Source organism: Aspergillus aculeatus, assembly GCF_001890905.1.
Source record: "Aspergillus aculeatus ATCC 16872 unplaced genomic scaffold ASPACscaffold_1, whole genome shotgun sequence".
Lineage (NCBI taxonomy): Eukaryota > Fungi > Ascomycota > Eurotiomycetes > Eurotiales > Aspergillaceae > Aspergillus > Aspergillus aculeatus.
In genome coordinates, this window is record NW_017962976.1 from 2,798,441 (window position 1) to 2,813,155 (window position 14,715).

Below are 14,715 nucleotides of genomic sequence, written 5' to 3' on the forward strand. Positions count from 1 at the left end.
CTTTCCTCGCCTCATACAGCTTTGCCTACTATTCTTCTTCCCCTCCTCTTTCTTCCTTCTCCTCTTCCCTCTTACCCTCCACCCCCTCCTCCCTCCCCTCTCCTATCAATTCTCTCAAAGCTCGACTACCTCCTATTTTTGTTTCTTTTTTAATCTTTTTTTTTCATCTGATCTCTCTTCTTAGCAGCCACCGTATTAACCTATCTAATCCTGATCTTAACTTGCCTCTCGATCTGAGGCGTTGAATCCATTCATTTGTCCTTTTCTTGTCCGTCAACGCAACCACCGCAGCCGGGACTGGCTGGGCTATCCCAACTCGTGCAGTACAGTAAGCCGGCGCAGTGAGCAGTGCCAACAACGAAAGCGGCCAGTGCGATTCTATTGTAGGCCAAAGGAAGTATCGTGTCCGCCATATCCGCCGACGAACTGAGACCGACACGAACTCGAACCCGGGGCGAACAAGCGAATATCCGACGAGAATCCGTGGTGGCAGACTAGGTCCGGAACCTTGGGTTTAGCGTGGATCCTCTCTGCCCGGTGGGAGCCTCAAAGCAATTTAGTACCATTCAGCTTCGGTGTTCTTCATCATCATCATCTTCTTCTTCGACCCTCGTCAGAGCCGCCCCGCGGTCAATCTCAAAACTCCTCCCGCAAGCATTGCTCTGCTGCTCGGCCAGTATGGATCTGACTGGAAAGCGCAATCAATAAGCCACTCAACAATCAGGTCAACCTCGGAACAACATTGCATCCACCACACGATTGTGACTTTCCGCTGTTTCTTTTCTTCTTGTTTGCAGGTAGGCCATTCAACCCATCTGCTGAATCTCTCTCTCCCCTTCAATTATCTCGGCATTCAATGGAGCTGCTTTGGTCAGACATACTGACATCAGGGTCAGCCTGTCGCACTAGGTCTGCGTCTATGCCTTTCGGGTTCTCTTCTCTTCATCTTGTCCTATTCCACCGGTTTTTGTCGGCTGCTTGTCCCGGCTGACGTCCACTCATTGCTATTCACAAATCATCGCTGTCCGGAACTTTTACCAGCAGCATTTCACATCGTTTTTCGACAGTCGCTCTCTTAGCATTCGATATCGCAGTCGCTTTTCTGGTGTCTTTCATTATTCATCGACTGAATTTCGTCACTTGTTTTCCTTCTCCACGCTCTTTCGACTTCCAAAACAACCGACTTTCGAACGGCCTTCGCCATCACACTCCTTTTCACTGAGCAGTCGCGTGTCTCGCAGGCAGACAACCTTATTTCATATCCTTACTTTCTCGTTTCAGTCGATATAGTGGGCAGAGTGGGCAGTTGTGGTAGAGGATTTCAGCACGGCTGTATTTGAGGTTCACTGCGCAGTATATCATTGAGGTGAGATATCGGCGGGTCGGCGCGCAATAGGGGCTTAGGCAGAATGGCCCATCATGGAACTGGGCATACGCGATTTAACAGATCGATGAGGAAACGATACCAGTCAGACGAAGGTGGGATGGGAGTTGCAGGCCGGGAGCCAGACGCCAAAGATTTGCCGACCACGATGTTGCAGGAAAATGTGGTGTCCGGGATGGGGGACGAGCTTGCGATCGGTCAGGAGGGTCAGACTCAGCAGTCACAAAACAGCGGGCAATCACAACATTTGAAACGCCAGGAATCAAATACATCTTCAGACGATAAGACGACAGTTGTTGCGACAGTGTCCAACGTGGTGGATATTGGCTCACAGACAACGGGGCTGAGCACAACAGAAACCCCCTCCGCCACATCTGACGAGTCCACTCAAGCAACGACATCTGGCTTGTCGGCGGAGTCAGGTTCGGTCACGGCACCAACTTCGGCAACCGGATCCGCCGACGGGCAATCGACCGCGTCTCCAGCGTATTCTTCTCCCACCGCAGATACTCCTACAGTGACCACGGCCACTGAGCCGTCCACCTCCGTTCCTGCGTCCAGTCTGAATCCGTCCAAAACATCAACTCCTCTCTTTGGCGCTACCTCGACCCATCTTCCGGCATCCTCCACCCCGATTCGACCGACAAGCACGGGCACCGACTCAAGCGCAACTTCGACCCAGACTTCCAGCACAGCTACCACGTCAAGTTCAAGTGTGTCCTATGTTGACGGCTATCAAACCGGCACAACGACTTCTCACGTTTCATTTGGTACGGCCACGACATCCCTTTCTTGGTCTGGTACGTCCTCCTACGCTGGAGCCTGGGGGACGGCCACGAATGGCGCAGTGGGAGGAGCAGACGCCACTGCCACCGGGCCATCACCATCGGCAACCACCGCAGCCGCCGCTGCTGGCGGTCTCAGCACTCAAGCGAAAGGCAAGATAGCTGGCGGTGTAGTTGGGGGAGTAGCGGGTGCCATGGTGTTTGTTGTCTTGCTTTGGCTTCTGCTGCGCCGACGCAAGAGGGCCATTCTTCCTCAGACACGTGATGCTCTTCCTGCAGCGGACATGGCTGGTACAGCCACTACCGAAGGATCCATTACCCGCTCGGCAGAAATGACTTCGCGCCGATCCAGCAATGACCCGTTATTTACCGCCTCGTACTTTGCTCCGGCGTTCATGCAGCGGTGGCGCCAATCGCACATGACCACTCGTACGACGGACTCGGTGTGCTCCGATAGTAGCGAACGTGGCTTTCAGAAGATTTCGGGCCGGAAAATCCCCTCAGTGCTGCATTCGGGCGGGGATGGGTATGGTGGCGGCGTCGAGCAGACCTCACCCACGGCATCTGAGCCCAGCTCTACCTATGCCGCTCCAGGATCTCCGGTGATCCCGCGGTCGCCTCCCTCGCAGCCCCCGTTGACTACACCGTATGGCATGCCCCTAGACACGAGCTATACTCGAGAAGCGGATGAGCCTCTGCCGGTGGTCAAATTCCGTCCATCTCCTGCTCGGACTGTGACGGGGTCCAGTGGTGGTCTGAACAGCGAACCTTCAGCGCCGCGTATGATTCCGTCCGTGCATGTGCAGGTGTCTGGTTCTCTTTCGCCGACCATGCCCAAACGGCCAGATGCGTTAGGTCGAAGTCATCCTAGTTTCGATGGCAGTCGAGGCAGCCGATTCACGGAAAGTATCTAAACCACGCTCGCCTGGAAATGGTGGACGGCCTTTTGTCGTCTTCCACCCGGTGCATATATGCTTTTGAGTTTCTGTACATAAATCTGGAGAAGTTGTACATGGGTTCTTGGGTGAGCGTTGGACGCTCGGTGATGACTGGCCGGCAAGGAAAGAAGGGGGATGTTGTTTGGCCAGTTCGGAGACCGCGACGGAGGAATGCTGGGTCTTTTGAGACACGTCTTGATTCTGCACTACTTGCTAGCCTGTTTTCTTTTTTTTCTTTATATGGATACCCCAATTCATTTTTTTTCTTATTCTGTTTAGTTGAAGGGGGCTCAATGTACATTTGCCTGTTAATTTCTAATTAATGGACAACCTGTCGGTATTGACTGATCTATAAGGTAGTTCTACTAGTTTTCTAGAGTTACCTGTCAATGGCTGTCGATCGTTGCTCTGCTGGCAGATGACATAAGATATCGTGGACCAACCAGCAGTCGGGGTTTCTCAGCATTTGTCCTACTCATACTATAAAGAAGTCATAGACTTCCCTTCCCTGGACCCCCTCCTCTCCCCTACTCATACATACGTACCATCCATCGGAGCCAAAATGAAAGAGCCTGCCCTCCCTCTCTTATCCTCCACTCTTCCTGCTGCCAATCCCTCTCCCCGCCCGCTCCGGTTCCTCGTCATCGGTGCGGGATCGCGGGGAAATGCGTATGGGCGGGCGGTGACCAGCTCCACCGCGGGGATCATCCATGCTGTCGCCGAACCCCATCCCTTCAAACGTCGCCAATTCGGTCGCAACTACATCTGGGGCACCAACAATCACCCCCAAGAGGGGCAGGAATTTGCTGACTGGCGCGACTGGCTCGCCTGGGAGGTCCGTCGTCGCGAGCTGGCCTCGAATCCCATCCGTCAACCCTCATCTATTGGAGCCGCGGCAGCCGCAGGGGTCGACGGAGTCTTCATCTGCACCCTCGACGAGACGCACGCGGAGATCATTCACGCCATTGCGCCTCTGCGCCTGCACATCCTGTGCGAGAAGCCGCTCGCCCTCTCCCTGACCGACTGCCTCAGCGTCTACCGCGCCCTGCAACCCCACACCGCCACCACCATCTTCTCCATTGGCCACGTCCTGCGCTACAGCCCGCACAACATCCTCCTCCGGCGACTGCTCCTCACCGACCGCGTCATCGGCGACATCGTCTCCCTGGAACACTGCGAGCCCGTCGGCTGGTGGCATTTCGCCCACAGCTACGTCCGCGGCAACTGGCGGCGCGAGACGCCCGCGGGCGACGGCTCGCTGCTGACCAAATCCTGCCACGACATCGATTTCATCATGTGGCTCCTCTCTGCACCCACAGAAACAAAAGCACATACAACGACACCGCAACCGCAACCGCAACCGCACCACCCCCGCACCATCACCTCCACAGGCTCACTCACCCAATTCCAACCGCACCGCAAACCCCCGGCCGCCGGCGCCGCAACCAACTGCCTGTCCTGCCCCGCCGAACGCGACTGCAAATACAGCGCCGTGAAGATCTACGACGAGCGGCACGTGGCCCGCGGCGACTTCGACTGGCCCGTCAACATCGTGTGTCCGGACATCGAGGACGTCGTCGCGCCGTACCTTGCTCTTTCGGAAGCCTCCCCCGATTCCGATCCCAACCCCAATCCCACAAACATAAACGCTGAAGCAAGAGCAGCAGCCTCCGCGCACCTCCTTGCCCGTCTCCGCGCCTCCCGCCCCCTCTCCCGGAACGAACCAGGCGGGCCCCCATCCTACGGCCACTGCGTCTACGAGGCCGACAACAATGTCTGCGATGACCAGATCGTCACCATCAAATGGGATGATCAATTTGATCAGCAGCAGACGGCGACGGCGACCGCCAAAACCGCCGTGTTTCATATGATCGCCCCGACGGAGAGGCAGTGCGAGCGGCGCGGCCGGGTCTACGGCACCGAGGGCGAGCTGGCGTATGACGGGCGGCGGATCGAGTTCTTCCGGTTCGCGACGGGGGCCACGACCGTCATCGACGTGCCGAAGCAGCCGCCGGAGGAGGAGAAGGCGCACGGTGGCGGGGACTACGGGCTGGCGCGCGGGTTCGTGGCGGCCGTGGACGCGGTGGTGAATGGTGGGTGGGCGGCCGAGAAGGCCCAGAGCCGGTTTGTCGGGTGTACGTTGGAGGAGGCGGTGCGGAGTCATGCGGTGGTGTTTGCGGCGGAGGAGGCGAGGCGGGAGGAGAAGGTGGTGAGGTGGGCGGAGTGGTGGGAGGGGAAGTTGCAGGGGTCTCGGTGATCTTTATTCGGTGCTGCTGATGGTTAAGGGGGGGGGGGTAAGAGCCGAGCTATGATTTATGGCTTCTTATTAGTTCCAACATAATTAATGATTGCTTATGATGATCACGAGAAAATGCTACTGCGCTGATTTATTATTTTGCTATCGCTATATTAAACAACGTGCTTGATTCCGTAGGCTCGTATAGACTAAGTAATTTAGATAGTAGATATGTGCAGATGTTTTTAAGTGCGGACATCGGGCTCCTCGCGGCCGATGAACTCCTTGAACTTGAGAAGGTCCAGGGCCAGGGCGACGTTGTCCTTGAGGTACTCGTCCGTCTTCTGGGCGAACTTGCTGGCATCGTTCTCGTGCTTCTCAATGTACAGACGGATGGTAGCACCGCTGCTACCGGTGCCGGACAGACGGACGACGAAGCGGCTGCCATCGTCGAACTTGACGTAGAGACCCTGGTTCTTGGAAACGCTGCCGTCGAGATCGGTGTAGGAGAAGTTGCCGGCGTCAGCGACCTTGCGGCCGGAGACGGTCGAGCCAACGAATGAGTCCTTGTTGTCGACGTACTTGGCCAGAGTGGCAATGACCTGGTTGGCACCGTCGCTGTCGACGTTCTCGTAGTCGTAGCGGGTGAAGAAGGTGCGGCCGTAAGTCTGCCAGAACTCGTTCTGGATGGAGGCGATGCTGGGGGTCTCGTTGGGCTTCTGCTGGGCGACGCCGGCGATGACGTTCAACCACGCCACAATGGCCCACAGACCGTCCTTCTCGCGGATGTGGTTGCTGCCCGTACCGAAACTCTCCTCACCACAGATGGAGATCTTCTTGTTGTCGAACAGGTTGCAGAAGAACTTCCAGCCGGTGGGCACCTCGTAGCTCTGGAGACCCTGGGCCTTGGCCACGAGGTCGACGGCACCGGAGGTGGGCATGGAGCGGGCCAGGCCGTACACGCCTTGGTTCTTGAAGTAGGGGATCAGCTTGGCGTGGTGGGCGATGATGGCCAGACTGTCACCGGGGGAGACGAAGGTGTTGGCACCGTAGATCATGTTGCGGTCACCGTCACCGTCACTGGCGGCGCCGAAGTGGATGCCCTCCTTGTCGACCCGCTCCACCAGCTCGTGAGCGTAGACCAGGTTGGGGTCGGGGTGGCCACCACCGAAGTCGGTCTTGGGCTCGAAGTTCATGGCGCTGCTCTCGGGCAGACCCAGCTCGCGGACAAAGATGTCCACACCGTAGGGTCCGGTGACACCGTGCATACCATCAAACAGAACCTTGAAGTCCTTGTGGGTCTGGAGGAAGTTGCGGATGAGGTCGAAGTCGAAGATCTCCTTCAGCATGGTGACGTAATCGGAGGTGGAGTGGACGACCTCGACCTCGAGCTCACCGTAGGTCTTGGTTCCGATGGAGGAGATGTCCACATCGGGAATGTCAACGTAGTTGTAGGATTTGAGGGTCTTGGAGGTCTCGTAGATCTTGTTGGTGACAGACTCGGGGGCGGGAGCTCCGTTGGTCAAGTTGTACTTGATACCGAAGTCGTTCTCGGGACCTACACGGTCAACATCGTCAGTCACTTGATGCAGGTTGTTTTTGTTCTCAGGAATGGGTTTGTAACTCACCACCAGGATTGTGACTGGCAGTCAGGAGGATACCACCGGTAGCTTGACGCTTGCGGATGAGGTTGCTAGCAGCCGGGGTACTGAGGATGCCGTTCTGGCCGACCAGCAGCTTCTTGACACCATAGGCAGCACTGATCTTAGCGATTTTCTGGATGACCTCAGTGTTGTAGTAACGACCATCACCACCAATGACGAGGAAAGCTCCCTCGGCACCCTCGGGGATAGAGAGGATGATGCTGGCGATGAAGGACTCGGAGTAGTGGGGCTGCTGGAAGACCTTGACCTTCTTACGAAGACCAGAGCTGTAGATTATTAGTTCCACTGTTTTCGGAACGGTGAGAGGGCAGCAGAAGGTATCACGTACGTTCCAGGCTTCTGGTCGGAGAATGGGGTGATGGAGACGGTCTGGACAGACATGATGACGTGGAGGAGGGGTAATCAAAACAGAGGGGTATATTATTTAGAAAAGGTCAGGCACAAGCTGTGAGATATATACAGCTCACTGACGATCCAAATGATGGAGAGAAAATAAAGAAAAGAGGAATGGAATAAATTGAGAAGAGGAGGAAAAGGAAGAGAAGGAAGAGGAGGGGAACAGAGGGAGTTAATAAGTTGTAGCAAGAGAGAGGAGAAAGCAGGAGAAAGCAGGATCAGGGCGAGGAGCAGCAGCGGGCGGCGGGATTGGGATTGGGATTGGGATTGGGATTGATTGGGATTGGGATTGATTGGGATTGGGTCTGGTTCTGGTCCCGCTCCGATGCAAGACAAAGTCTCTACTAGAAAACCCCACTTCAATTCCCGATTGCAATTGCGTTCGTTCATGGGTGGTATGGGTGGTGGTGCATGAGGTGGGATTGGTTTCGTTTGTTGTTCGTCTGTTGTTCGTTTGTTTATTTGTTGGTGGTGGTGACAGTTAGCAGTGTCATAATGTGGCGGTCATCAGTTCTCATCATCTCATCATAATGCATCTTCCCATGCAATTGTCTCTAACAATTTCCCTTCCCCTCATTCTCTACCCCTCCTCCGTACAAACGCCCGTACAAATTATGATTCTTGACCCCCTAAAAAAAAGCTTCCCTAAATAGAAGCTATTCTTGTTGCCAGCTCAGCTCATTCCCCGCCGGTCCAAAACCCACAGACCTCCCCCTTTTACTAGTAGCTTGTCTAGTACTAGTAGTAGAGCTACTAAAGCTCCCAGAGGCTATCTAAACAGCCGTTCCCGATAGAAGCGCATCTCTGCGATGCTTTCCAGAATGTCCTCCCGCGCCAGATGCACCTCCTTCTTCGCAGGCACGGCCGCTAATAACTCATCCGATCCCCACCGCCGCGCCATCTCCTTCAGTGCGCTCACGTCTACAATCCGATAATGTAACCACTCCAACACGCTCTGGTACGGTCCCTTGGCCAGAAACGCCTTGTCCGCATGCACGCTGTTGCCCGCCAACAACCCCGTCCGCGGCTGCGGCACATACCGTTGAATGTACTCCAGCAACGCCGCCGCTGCCGACTCCGCACTGACGGTGGAAGCCTGCACCGCGGCCGTCAACCCAGTGCGACCGTGGGTTTCGATACACCACTCGTTCATGGACGCCAGCATCGCGGGCGACTGATGGATGACGGTTTCGAACCCCTGCGGCTCGAGGAGCTTCAGGTCGGCATCGGTGATGTAGCAGCAGATCTGGAGGATTTGATCGGTTTCCGGGTCCAGGCCGGTCATCTAGAATCGTCCGTCAAGAAGACAGGGTGCGTCAGCGGATGAGGCTCGTGGCTTCAAGACAACGCAGGACAGGCTGCAAAGAAGGTTCCCGAACCTCGCAGTCGATCCACACCAGGGGATCGGTGGAGCGTGTCAAGGGCATTGTATGGTTTCGGGCTCGAAGAACTTGGACAGGGAATAGAGGCTTTTGGTAGAACTGCCTCCGAGTGTGTAGTGAAATTGAATGAAGTGTTCGTAGAAAGGTCATGGCAGACAGCAGCAGCAGCAACAGCAGCAAGTGGGCCGCCGGAGCTGCCTCAAATCATTATTTCCGGCGGCGGAAGGCGGCGAGGTCGGCCGACTTGCCGCGATCGACTTCTCCAAATGTCCCAGCATACATTCTTTCTCCGTGGCTAACTCACTGTATAGAGGAAACATAGACACGTCTTACTACAAAGTCTGGCCTCAATTGACGCGTAATGAAGCAAATAATCATTTCCTGTGCCGAATGCTTACAATCAGTGCACGCTTAGGGAAGCAGCACAACAATCCACGAGTTCCAGTGGAGGCGTTGTTTGTCAACAGAATCCCCAGTATCGTGTGTGCTGTGTGACCCGCCTCTTCCGCATTTGACTATTGTATGATTGTGCCCCCTCCCGTGAAGAATCGAGCGGGATATCTGAATCATTGTCAAATGAAGTATGGGCGCCAGAAGGGATTGTCTCGCCACTTCTCAAGGGTGAATTCGCAAATCGAGACTAAGTGACATCTCTTGTCATTGGTTGTCGATTATATCTGTAAGGTCCTCTTCGCAATGGCTGTTTGCACCTATCGAAAAGAGACCTTTTCCTGAAGATGCGTCCCCGGCCGTAAGTCAACCCATTCCTCAGGCAGCCTTCTCATTGTAGAAGCCTTCGTACTGCTCATACCACCGCCGTACAATATCGGCACTCATGCCTGGTGCAATTACCTCGTCGCCACGCTCCGACTTTACACTTACTTCCTCCATTGCCCTCAAGGAAGTTCCTGGCATTTCAGTGTTTCCGGGTCAGTGTGTGCAAAAGATTCCTGCTTTGCTCCTGATACGATGGTTCGTATTCCGAAGTGACTCGCGCTGTCCTCACTCAGCACAGCAACCGGCAACTTGACTTGATATGCAACAGCGAGCCTGGTATACCTTAAGATGTAGCACTACCCCGTTGCAACCGGGCGATTCAGGTACACGGAAAACCTTCGACACGGTAGGCCCTCGACACGGTGCATGTCGCATCCTTCGCGATACAGAAGGACATTGCCGCGTCTCTGCCCATCACTTCTACACATCTTTTGACCGTGAAGGTCCCTGCTACTGCCAGTGATCCTGAGTACTTGATCCGCAGATACCACCAACACAGCGAGACGAGTTTCTGAACTCCAAAAAAGAACGCGCCCCCTTACAAGTCGGATATCAAGGTACTGTGTATGTACTGAGTGGTAGCCTGCTCCAGGAAGAGATAAAGGAGCATAGCTATGAAGCTCTATCCTGGATGGACATTACAACCAAGATCTCTGAGTCGCAGTCCGAGTCAGCAGATACAAGTCAAAGGACTGCCAACAATTCAGCCAACCTAGCGCTGCCTGCTTCCAGTGGAACCGCCAATAGCACCGCCTCGAGAAGAGAAATGCCGTGTATATCCAGCCTAGGTAAAGGTTTCTGTATGGACTGGACTCAGATTGCTGGTTGACATATTGCAGCCCTGGCTGCACGCCGGTTTGTTACTCGGTTACGAGCTAAGCATTGCGGACGGCTTGCCTCTATTGCCAGGGTCTGAGAAGCTGCATCTGTGACTGTCCAGAGCAGTTCAAATTGAGAGTTGAGTCGAAAATAGCCGGACTTCTGATCTCGCCGCAGAGCCTGCAGTTTATTTATTGGGTGCAAAAGCTATCGCCTGAACTACCGAGGCCCAAGGACGCGACAATCAAGTCGCTCGGTCTGGCATAGCAGACCAACACAGTCAGAATGACAGCTGGCCTGGTAAACCTCCCACGGCCGTTACCTGAAATATGCGATTAAAAATATGTCCATGCTTGTCATCTTCTGCATGAGATGGCTTGTTGTTGCGGGCCGATTAGTTGGGGCTCCAAGCTGACTTTCACCAGACACACCGTGCTTTTCCCTGACATCAGTTGTTTGTGGCTATCAAGGTCTCCCTGTCATATGTACGTTCCTGCTACATAAGACTCAGCTGACCTTTTTCATGCACTTCGACGTCATCTTATTGGACTTCCTTTTGCTGTTTTGGGGTACTTCGATCGATATAAGCCCACACACCAGTCCATCGCCTAAATCTAGGTTTGCGTCTCATGTAAGGGTCCACTTGTGTTCTATACCAGAAGAGAATATATAAGGCACTCGATGTCCCATGTATACTTTCTCACTTTCTCAGCATGTGTCAAGGGGGAAATAGCAAGCTGCTAATTCAGCTTGTAAAATACTGTACATAACTGGTGGTTATAACTAAGCATGGCGAGGCAAGGCTTCTTTTCTATCCTTCTTGCCATTCCTTTACTCGCCAATCGGGCACAGTCATCGAACCCGCAAACATGGGCTTCATTATCGAGTATCAGCGCAGCGACCTGGAACGCATTTAACGCGACTGTCGTCGGACGGCTCCACGAAGGCGCCCCAATGATGAGCCCGTGCTATTCATCCAGTCACGATCCAACCCAACCACTAGATGCCGCTCAGTGCACCGCTGAGCAAGAGCTTCTTCTCAACTCAACTCTGGCGTCGAACGAGTTTCCTTGGTATCACAACGTCAGACACCATCACTACTCATTCACAACCGGTAATTGTACTTTGCTAAGGTGTGGAAAATAGTCCGTCTGGTCCACCTGCCAAGCCACCGGCGCATCATGCCCCATCCCTTCGTCTCTACCACCCAATACTACTTGCGAGCAAGGTAGTGTTTCTCCGCGTTACGTGGAGGTGCGAGGAATAGAGGACGTTCAAGCCACTCTCAACTTCACCAGATCTCACGGACTCCGACTCGTCATTAAGAACACCGGTCATGATTACAAGGGTCGGAGCTCAGCGCCGGATTCTCTTGCGCTGTGGTGTGTTTCTTCTTTTCCTTTGCTGTCCCTGAGACAGGGGAATGTTGACTAGTTCTTAGGACGCATACATACCAACCCCCCATCCAGCTCCTTGAAAATTTCACTCCAGGAGGCTGTTCGGCCCCTACGGGAGATGTGATCAAGTTCGGGGCGGGACAACAGTTCAAAGGCATCTATAACTTTGTGCATGCACGGGGATATCGGGTCGTGGGAGGAGGTTGCGATAGTGTCGGAGCCGCGGGGGGATGGATTACTGGTGGTGGGCATGGGCTGATGGCTAATGAACTTGGTGAGTGATACCCTCGCACGTTCATCTACAGTTCTGTTGCGCGCGTGGGAGTTTGACAGTGAGCCAGGTCTCGGGGTCGACAACGTCCAAGAAATCAAAGTCGTACTCGCCAACGGGACATATGCCACTGCAACTCGATGCCAGAATTCTGATCTGTTCTTCGCGCTGCGCGGTGGCGGCGGCGGGACCTTTGGCGTCGTGATGGAGATGAGCACCCTCGTCCATCCAGATCGACCAATGGAAGTCCTGAATGTTTCCTTGACCGGGTTGGATCCCTACTCTTCCGCCGCAAAAGATTTCACATCCTTAATAATTGCGAATGCCGAGCGATGGGCTGCGGAGGGATGGGGTGGATTCCTGACTCCGGGTTCAACAGACTACGCTTTGATCATAGCCACAGCTCTGCTGGACCATTCGGCCGCGATGGCGTCCGCGCAGCCGGTGCTGGACTTTGCTCGCCAGTTCAATACCTCGAGCGCAACCCTCTCCTCGGTTGCCGGGTTCCTCGACTTCATGGAGCCCATCACCTCGAACCCTCTCGTACAAATGTCGGAGGTGTCCACCGCCGTCTCGTCGCGGATCATCCCACGAACGTCGTTCCAGAACACAACGGGTCAGGCTCGACTGGCTGAGCTTATAACCCAACTGGTGGTCCTCAACGATACTCTACCAACACCCCCTGCACCTCAAGTAGCGGTTCTTCTCGTCGCTCCAGCGCTGTATTCGCAGAATCTACCAAAGGAGGATGAATCCTTCGGACCCGGGGCATCATCAGTTACGCCGGCATGGCGCAGTGGGCTTTGGCATCTCCTTCACATACGTGCCATTGACAGCAGCATGAGGGACCCAGAGCTCATACGACAAGTCTGGCAGAGTGTTTCCCACGCCATGGATCCTCTGCGGGAATTCACGCCCGATTCCGGTGCTTATCAAAACGAAGCCGACCCGTTTGAGCCGGACCCCATCGGTGCGTTCTGGGGCAAGGCAAACTATGAGCGTCTCCTTCGCATCAAGAAAGAGGTAGACCCAGAAAACATGTTCACGGTGCATCAGGGGGTGGGTTGGGATCGGAATGATGGGAGATATCAGTGTTACCCAGATGTGTAGATACGTCCACGTGGTGAGTGTACTGGGTCGTTCGTTCCCCCGGGCCGCTTGACCGTATACTATATATACATACTCAAGGACCGTACCTAGCACAGTAAACATAATAGAACAAGTACGATACAGTCCAGTCCCTACCTGCCTTACAGCACTGGGCTGTGTCTACCCCAGTGCTTTCCCTGAATATGGAATTCCTTCCCACCGACGAAGAACTTATATTCAAACCCACATACACTCACTCACTCCTTCACTTAGATCGTACACAACATATTATTCCTCAAAATGTCGAGATATCTAGCCCACTACGAAGCCCAGCTAAAGGCTCTCCTCTCCATATACGGACTTTCCCTCCCGAATATCTATTCATACCTGCAACACCATCATCATCACCATCATCAGCGACAGCAGCACCAGACCTCCCATCCAACCCGTCGGATCCTCACCCTCGAGCACGAAATCGACAGCGACGAGACGACATGGGACACCGCGGCAGCCAAAGGCCGCGCGTTCGTGCGCATGTTCTCCATGCCCACCACCGCGGAGCTCCAAGCCTACCTGGACACCCTCTCGCCGCACCGCCGCATCCCCGCCGCCAGCCCCTGGACCGAGCCCCGTGCCCTGGAGCTCTGGAACTGGATGCCAGAGTATGCCCAGGCGATGTACGACGAGGAGGCATTTGCTCGACTGTTCGCGCGGGACCTCCATGCCCGGATCGAGGATAACGTGTTTGTGTGTATATCCAACACGGAACCCACCGTGATCGATGGGATGACCTATCCTGTAAGGGCTCTTATTCCTTCCTTCCCTGCGTGCGCGTCTCTCTCGCCTATCTATCTGTCTATCTATCAGATAAAACGAAGGGCCGCCTTGATCGCTGACCTGCAGGGTTCTGCGTTTGATGGCGTTTCGTGATAGGCAACCGGAGCGTGGTACAGCAACCTCTACAACACAGCCAGTGGCATCATCATCGCCGATAATCTGATGAGTCCGATGGGGGTCGCGAAGATGGGAGCCGGAGAATTTCAGGAAGAAGGAGGAGGGCTCATAAGCCCCCGCCCGGCCCCGCCGGGGCTCATCCATCTCAAACAGTGGTCCGATATCACCTTCCTGATGTGGACGCGCCTCGCCGAGCAAGCGGGCGTGCCAGTCGATTCCATCCGCCATATCTTCCACGCCGGGGTCAGCAACCCACTCACCAAACAGGTGCTCAGGCGGGCGCTGGCGAGGGCGGGCCAGTCGCTGGGGGGCTGGGATCGCGTGGTGACGTTCCCAGTGGAGGATGTTAGCATTGGTAGTAGTGAAGAAGGGATGGCGATTCTGGGGACCCCGAATGGTAGCGCCACCGGCTGGTTCATAGCACAGCATCGGGAGCAATTGGGACGGCGGAAAGTGGTGAGTGTCTCGGTATTCGGGGAGCTGGGCACCCCTGCTTCTGCTGAATGTTTGAGTGTGTATTTTACTTTGGATGAGCCGCAGAGGTGAATTTCGGTCTTTGGGGTCGGTTTTGCTGGGTCATGTTGGTAGTTAGCATAGAGTTAGAGGTGTTTAGTATAAGACAT

At 54.7% G+C, this 14,715-nt stretch overlaps 6 protein-coding genes across 6 annotated transcripts; 4 read left to right on the forward strand and 2 right to left on the reverse strand.

The window, feature by feature from the left end:
- Positions 1-1,532: 1,532 nt before the first annotated feature.
- On the forward strand, positions 1,533-3,083 carry ASPACDRAFT_38676 (uncharacterized protein; the record flags this gene model as incomplete). The annotated part of the gene is made up of 1 exon (XM_020200484.1): positions 1,533-3,083. The coding sequence occupies one exon, from the start codon at positions 1,533-1,535 to the stop codon at positions 3,081-3,083; it is 1,551 nt and encodes a 516-aa protein (XP_020061444.1).
- A 456-nt stretch (positions 3,084-3,539) lies between these two features.
- Positions 3,540-5,402, forward strand: ASPACDRAFT_110300 (Gfo/Idh/MocA family protein). Its single transcript, XM_020195465.1, has one exon. It carries the CDS (start codon positions 3,670-3,672, stop codon positions 5,362-5,364), a length of 1,695 nt encoding a protein of 564 aa, XP_020061445.1. The 5' UTR covers positions 3,540-3,669; the 3' UTR covers positions 5,365-5,402.
- Positions 5,403-5,474: 72 nt separating this feature from the next.
- Positions 5,475-7,503, reverse strand: pgmA (phosphoglucomutase PGM2). The gene is made up of 3 exons (XM_020204262.1): positions 7,336-7,503; positions 6,972-7,273; positions 5,475-6,901 (listed from the first exon to the last, which is right to left on the reverse strand). The coding sequence occupies exons 1-3, from the start codon at positions 7,386-7,388 to the stop codon at positions 5,589-5,591; spliced, it is 1,668 nt and encodes a 555-aa protein (XP_020061446.1). The 5' UTR covers positions 7,389-7,503; the 3' UTR covers positions 5,475-5,588.
- Positions 7,504-7,707: 204 nt separating this feature from the next.
- On the reverse strand, positions 7,708-8,854 carry ASPACDRAFT_1852060 (oligoribonuclease). Its single transcript, XM_020197229.1, has 2 exons — positions 8,783-8,854; positions 7,708-8,688 (listed from the first exon to the last, which is right to left on the reverse strand). Exons 1-2 carry the CDS (start codon positions 8,828-8,830, stop codon positions 8,173-8,175), a joined length of 564 nt encoding a protein of 187 aa, XP_020061447.1. The 5' UTR covers positions 8,831-8,854; the 3' UTR covers positions 7,708-8,172.
- Positions 8,855-11,170: 2,316 nt separating this feature from the next.
- Positions 11,171-13,159, forward strand: ASPACDRAFT_38680 (uncharacterized protein; the record flags this gene model as incomplete). Its single annotated transcript, XM_020200485.1, has 4 exons — positions 11,171-11,464; positions 11,528-11,763; positions 11,823-12,052; positions 12,120-13,159. The coding sequence occupies 4 exons, from the start codon at positions 11,171-11,173 to the stop codon at positions 13,157-13,159; spliced, it is 1,800 nt and encodes a 599-aa protein (XP_020061448.1).
- Positions 13,160-13,438: 279 nt separating this feature from the next.
- ASPACDRAFT_38681 (uncharacterized protein) lies at positions 13,439-14,638 on the forward strand (the record flags this gene model as incomplete). The annotated part of the gene is made up of 2 exons (XM_020200486.1): positions 13,439-13,936; positions 14,072-14,638. 2 exons carry the CDS (start codon positions 13,439-13,441, stop codon positions 14,636-14,638), a joined length of 1,065 nt encoding a protein of 354 aa, XP_020061449.1.
- Positions 14,639-14,715: the final 77 nt, after the last annotated feature.

Bases quoted from the DNA above. Each gene is read 5' to 3' on its own strand.
- ASPACDRAFT_1852060 (XM_020197229.1), bottom strand. From the start codon at position 8,830: ATGCCCTTGACACGCTCCACCGATCCCCTGGTGTGGATCGACTGCGAG. The intron at 8,689-8,782 runs GTTCGGGAACCT...GGACGATTCTAG, and splicing joins TGGTGTGGATCGACTGCGAG to ATGACCGGCCTGGACCCGGA.
- pgmA (XM_020204262.1), bottom strand. From the start codon at position 7,388: ATGTCTGTCCAGACCGTCTCCATCACCCCATTCTCCGACCAGAAGCCT. The intron at 7,274-7,335 runs GTACGTGATACC...AATAATCTACAG, and splicing joins TCCGACCAGAAGCCTGGAAC to CTCTGGTCTTCGTAAGAAGG. The intron at 6,902-6,971 runs GTGAGTTACAAA...TTGACCGTGTAG, and splicing joins TGCCAGTCACAATCCTGGTG to GTCCCGAGAACGACTTCGGT.
- ASPACDRAFT_110300 (XM_020195465.1), top strand. From the start codon at position 3,670: ATGAAAGAGCCTGCCCTCCCTCTCTTATCCTCCACTCTTCCTGCTGCC.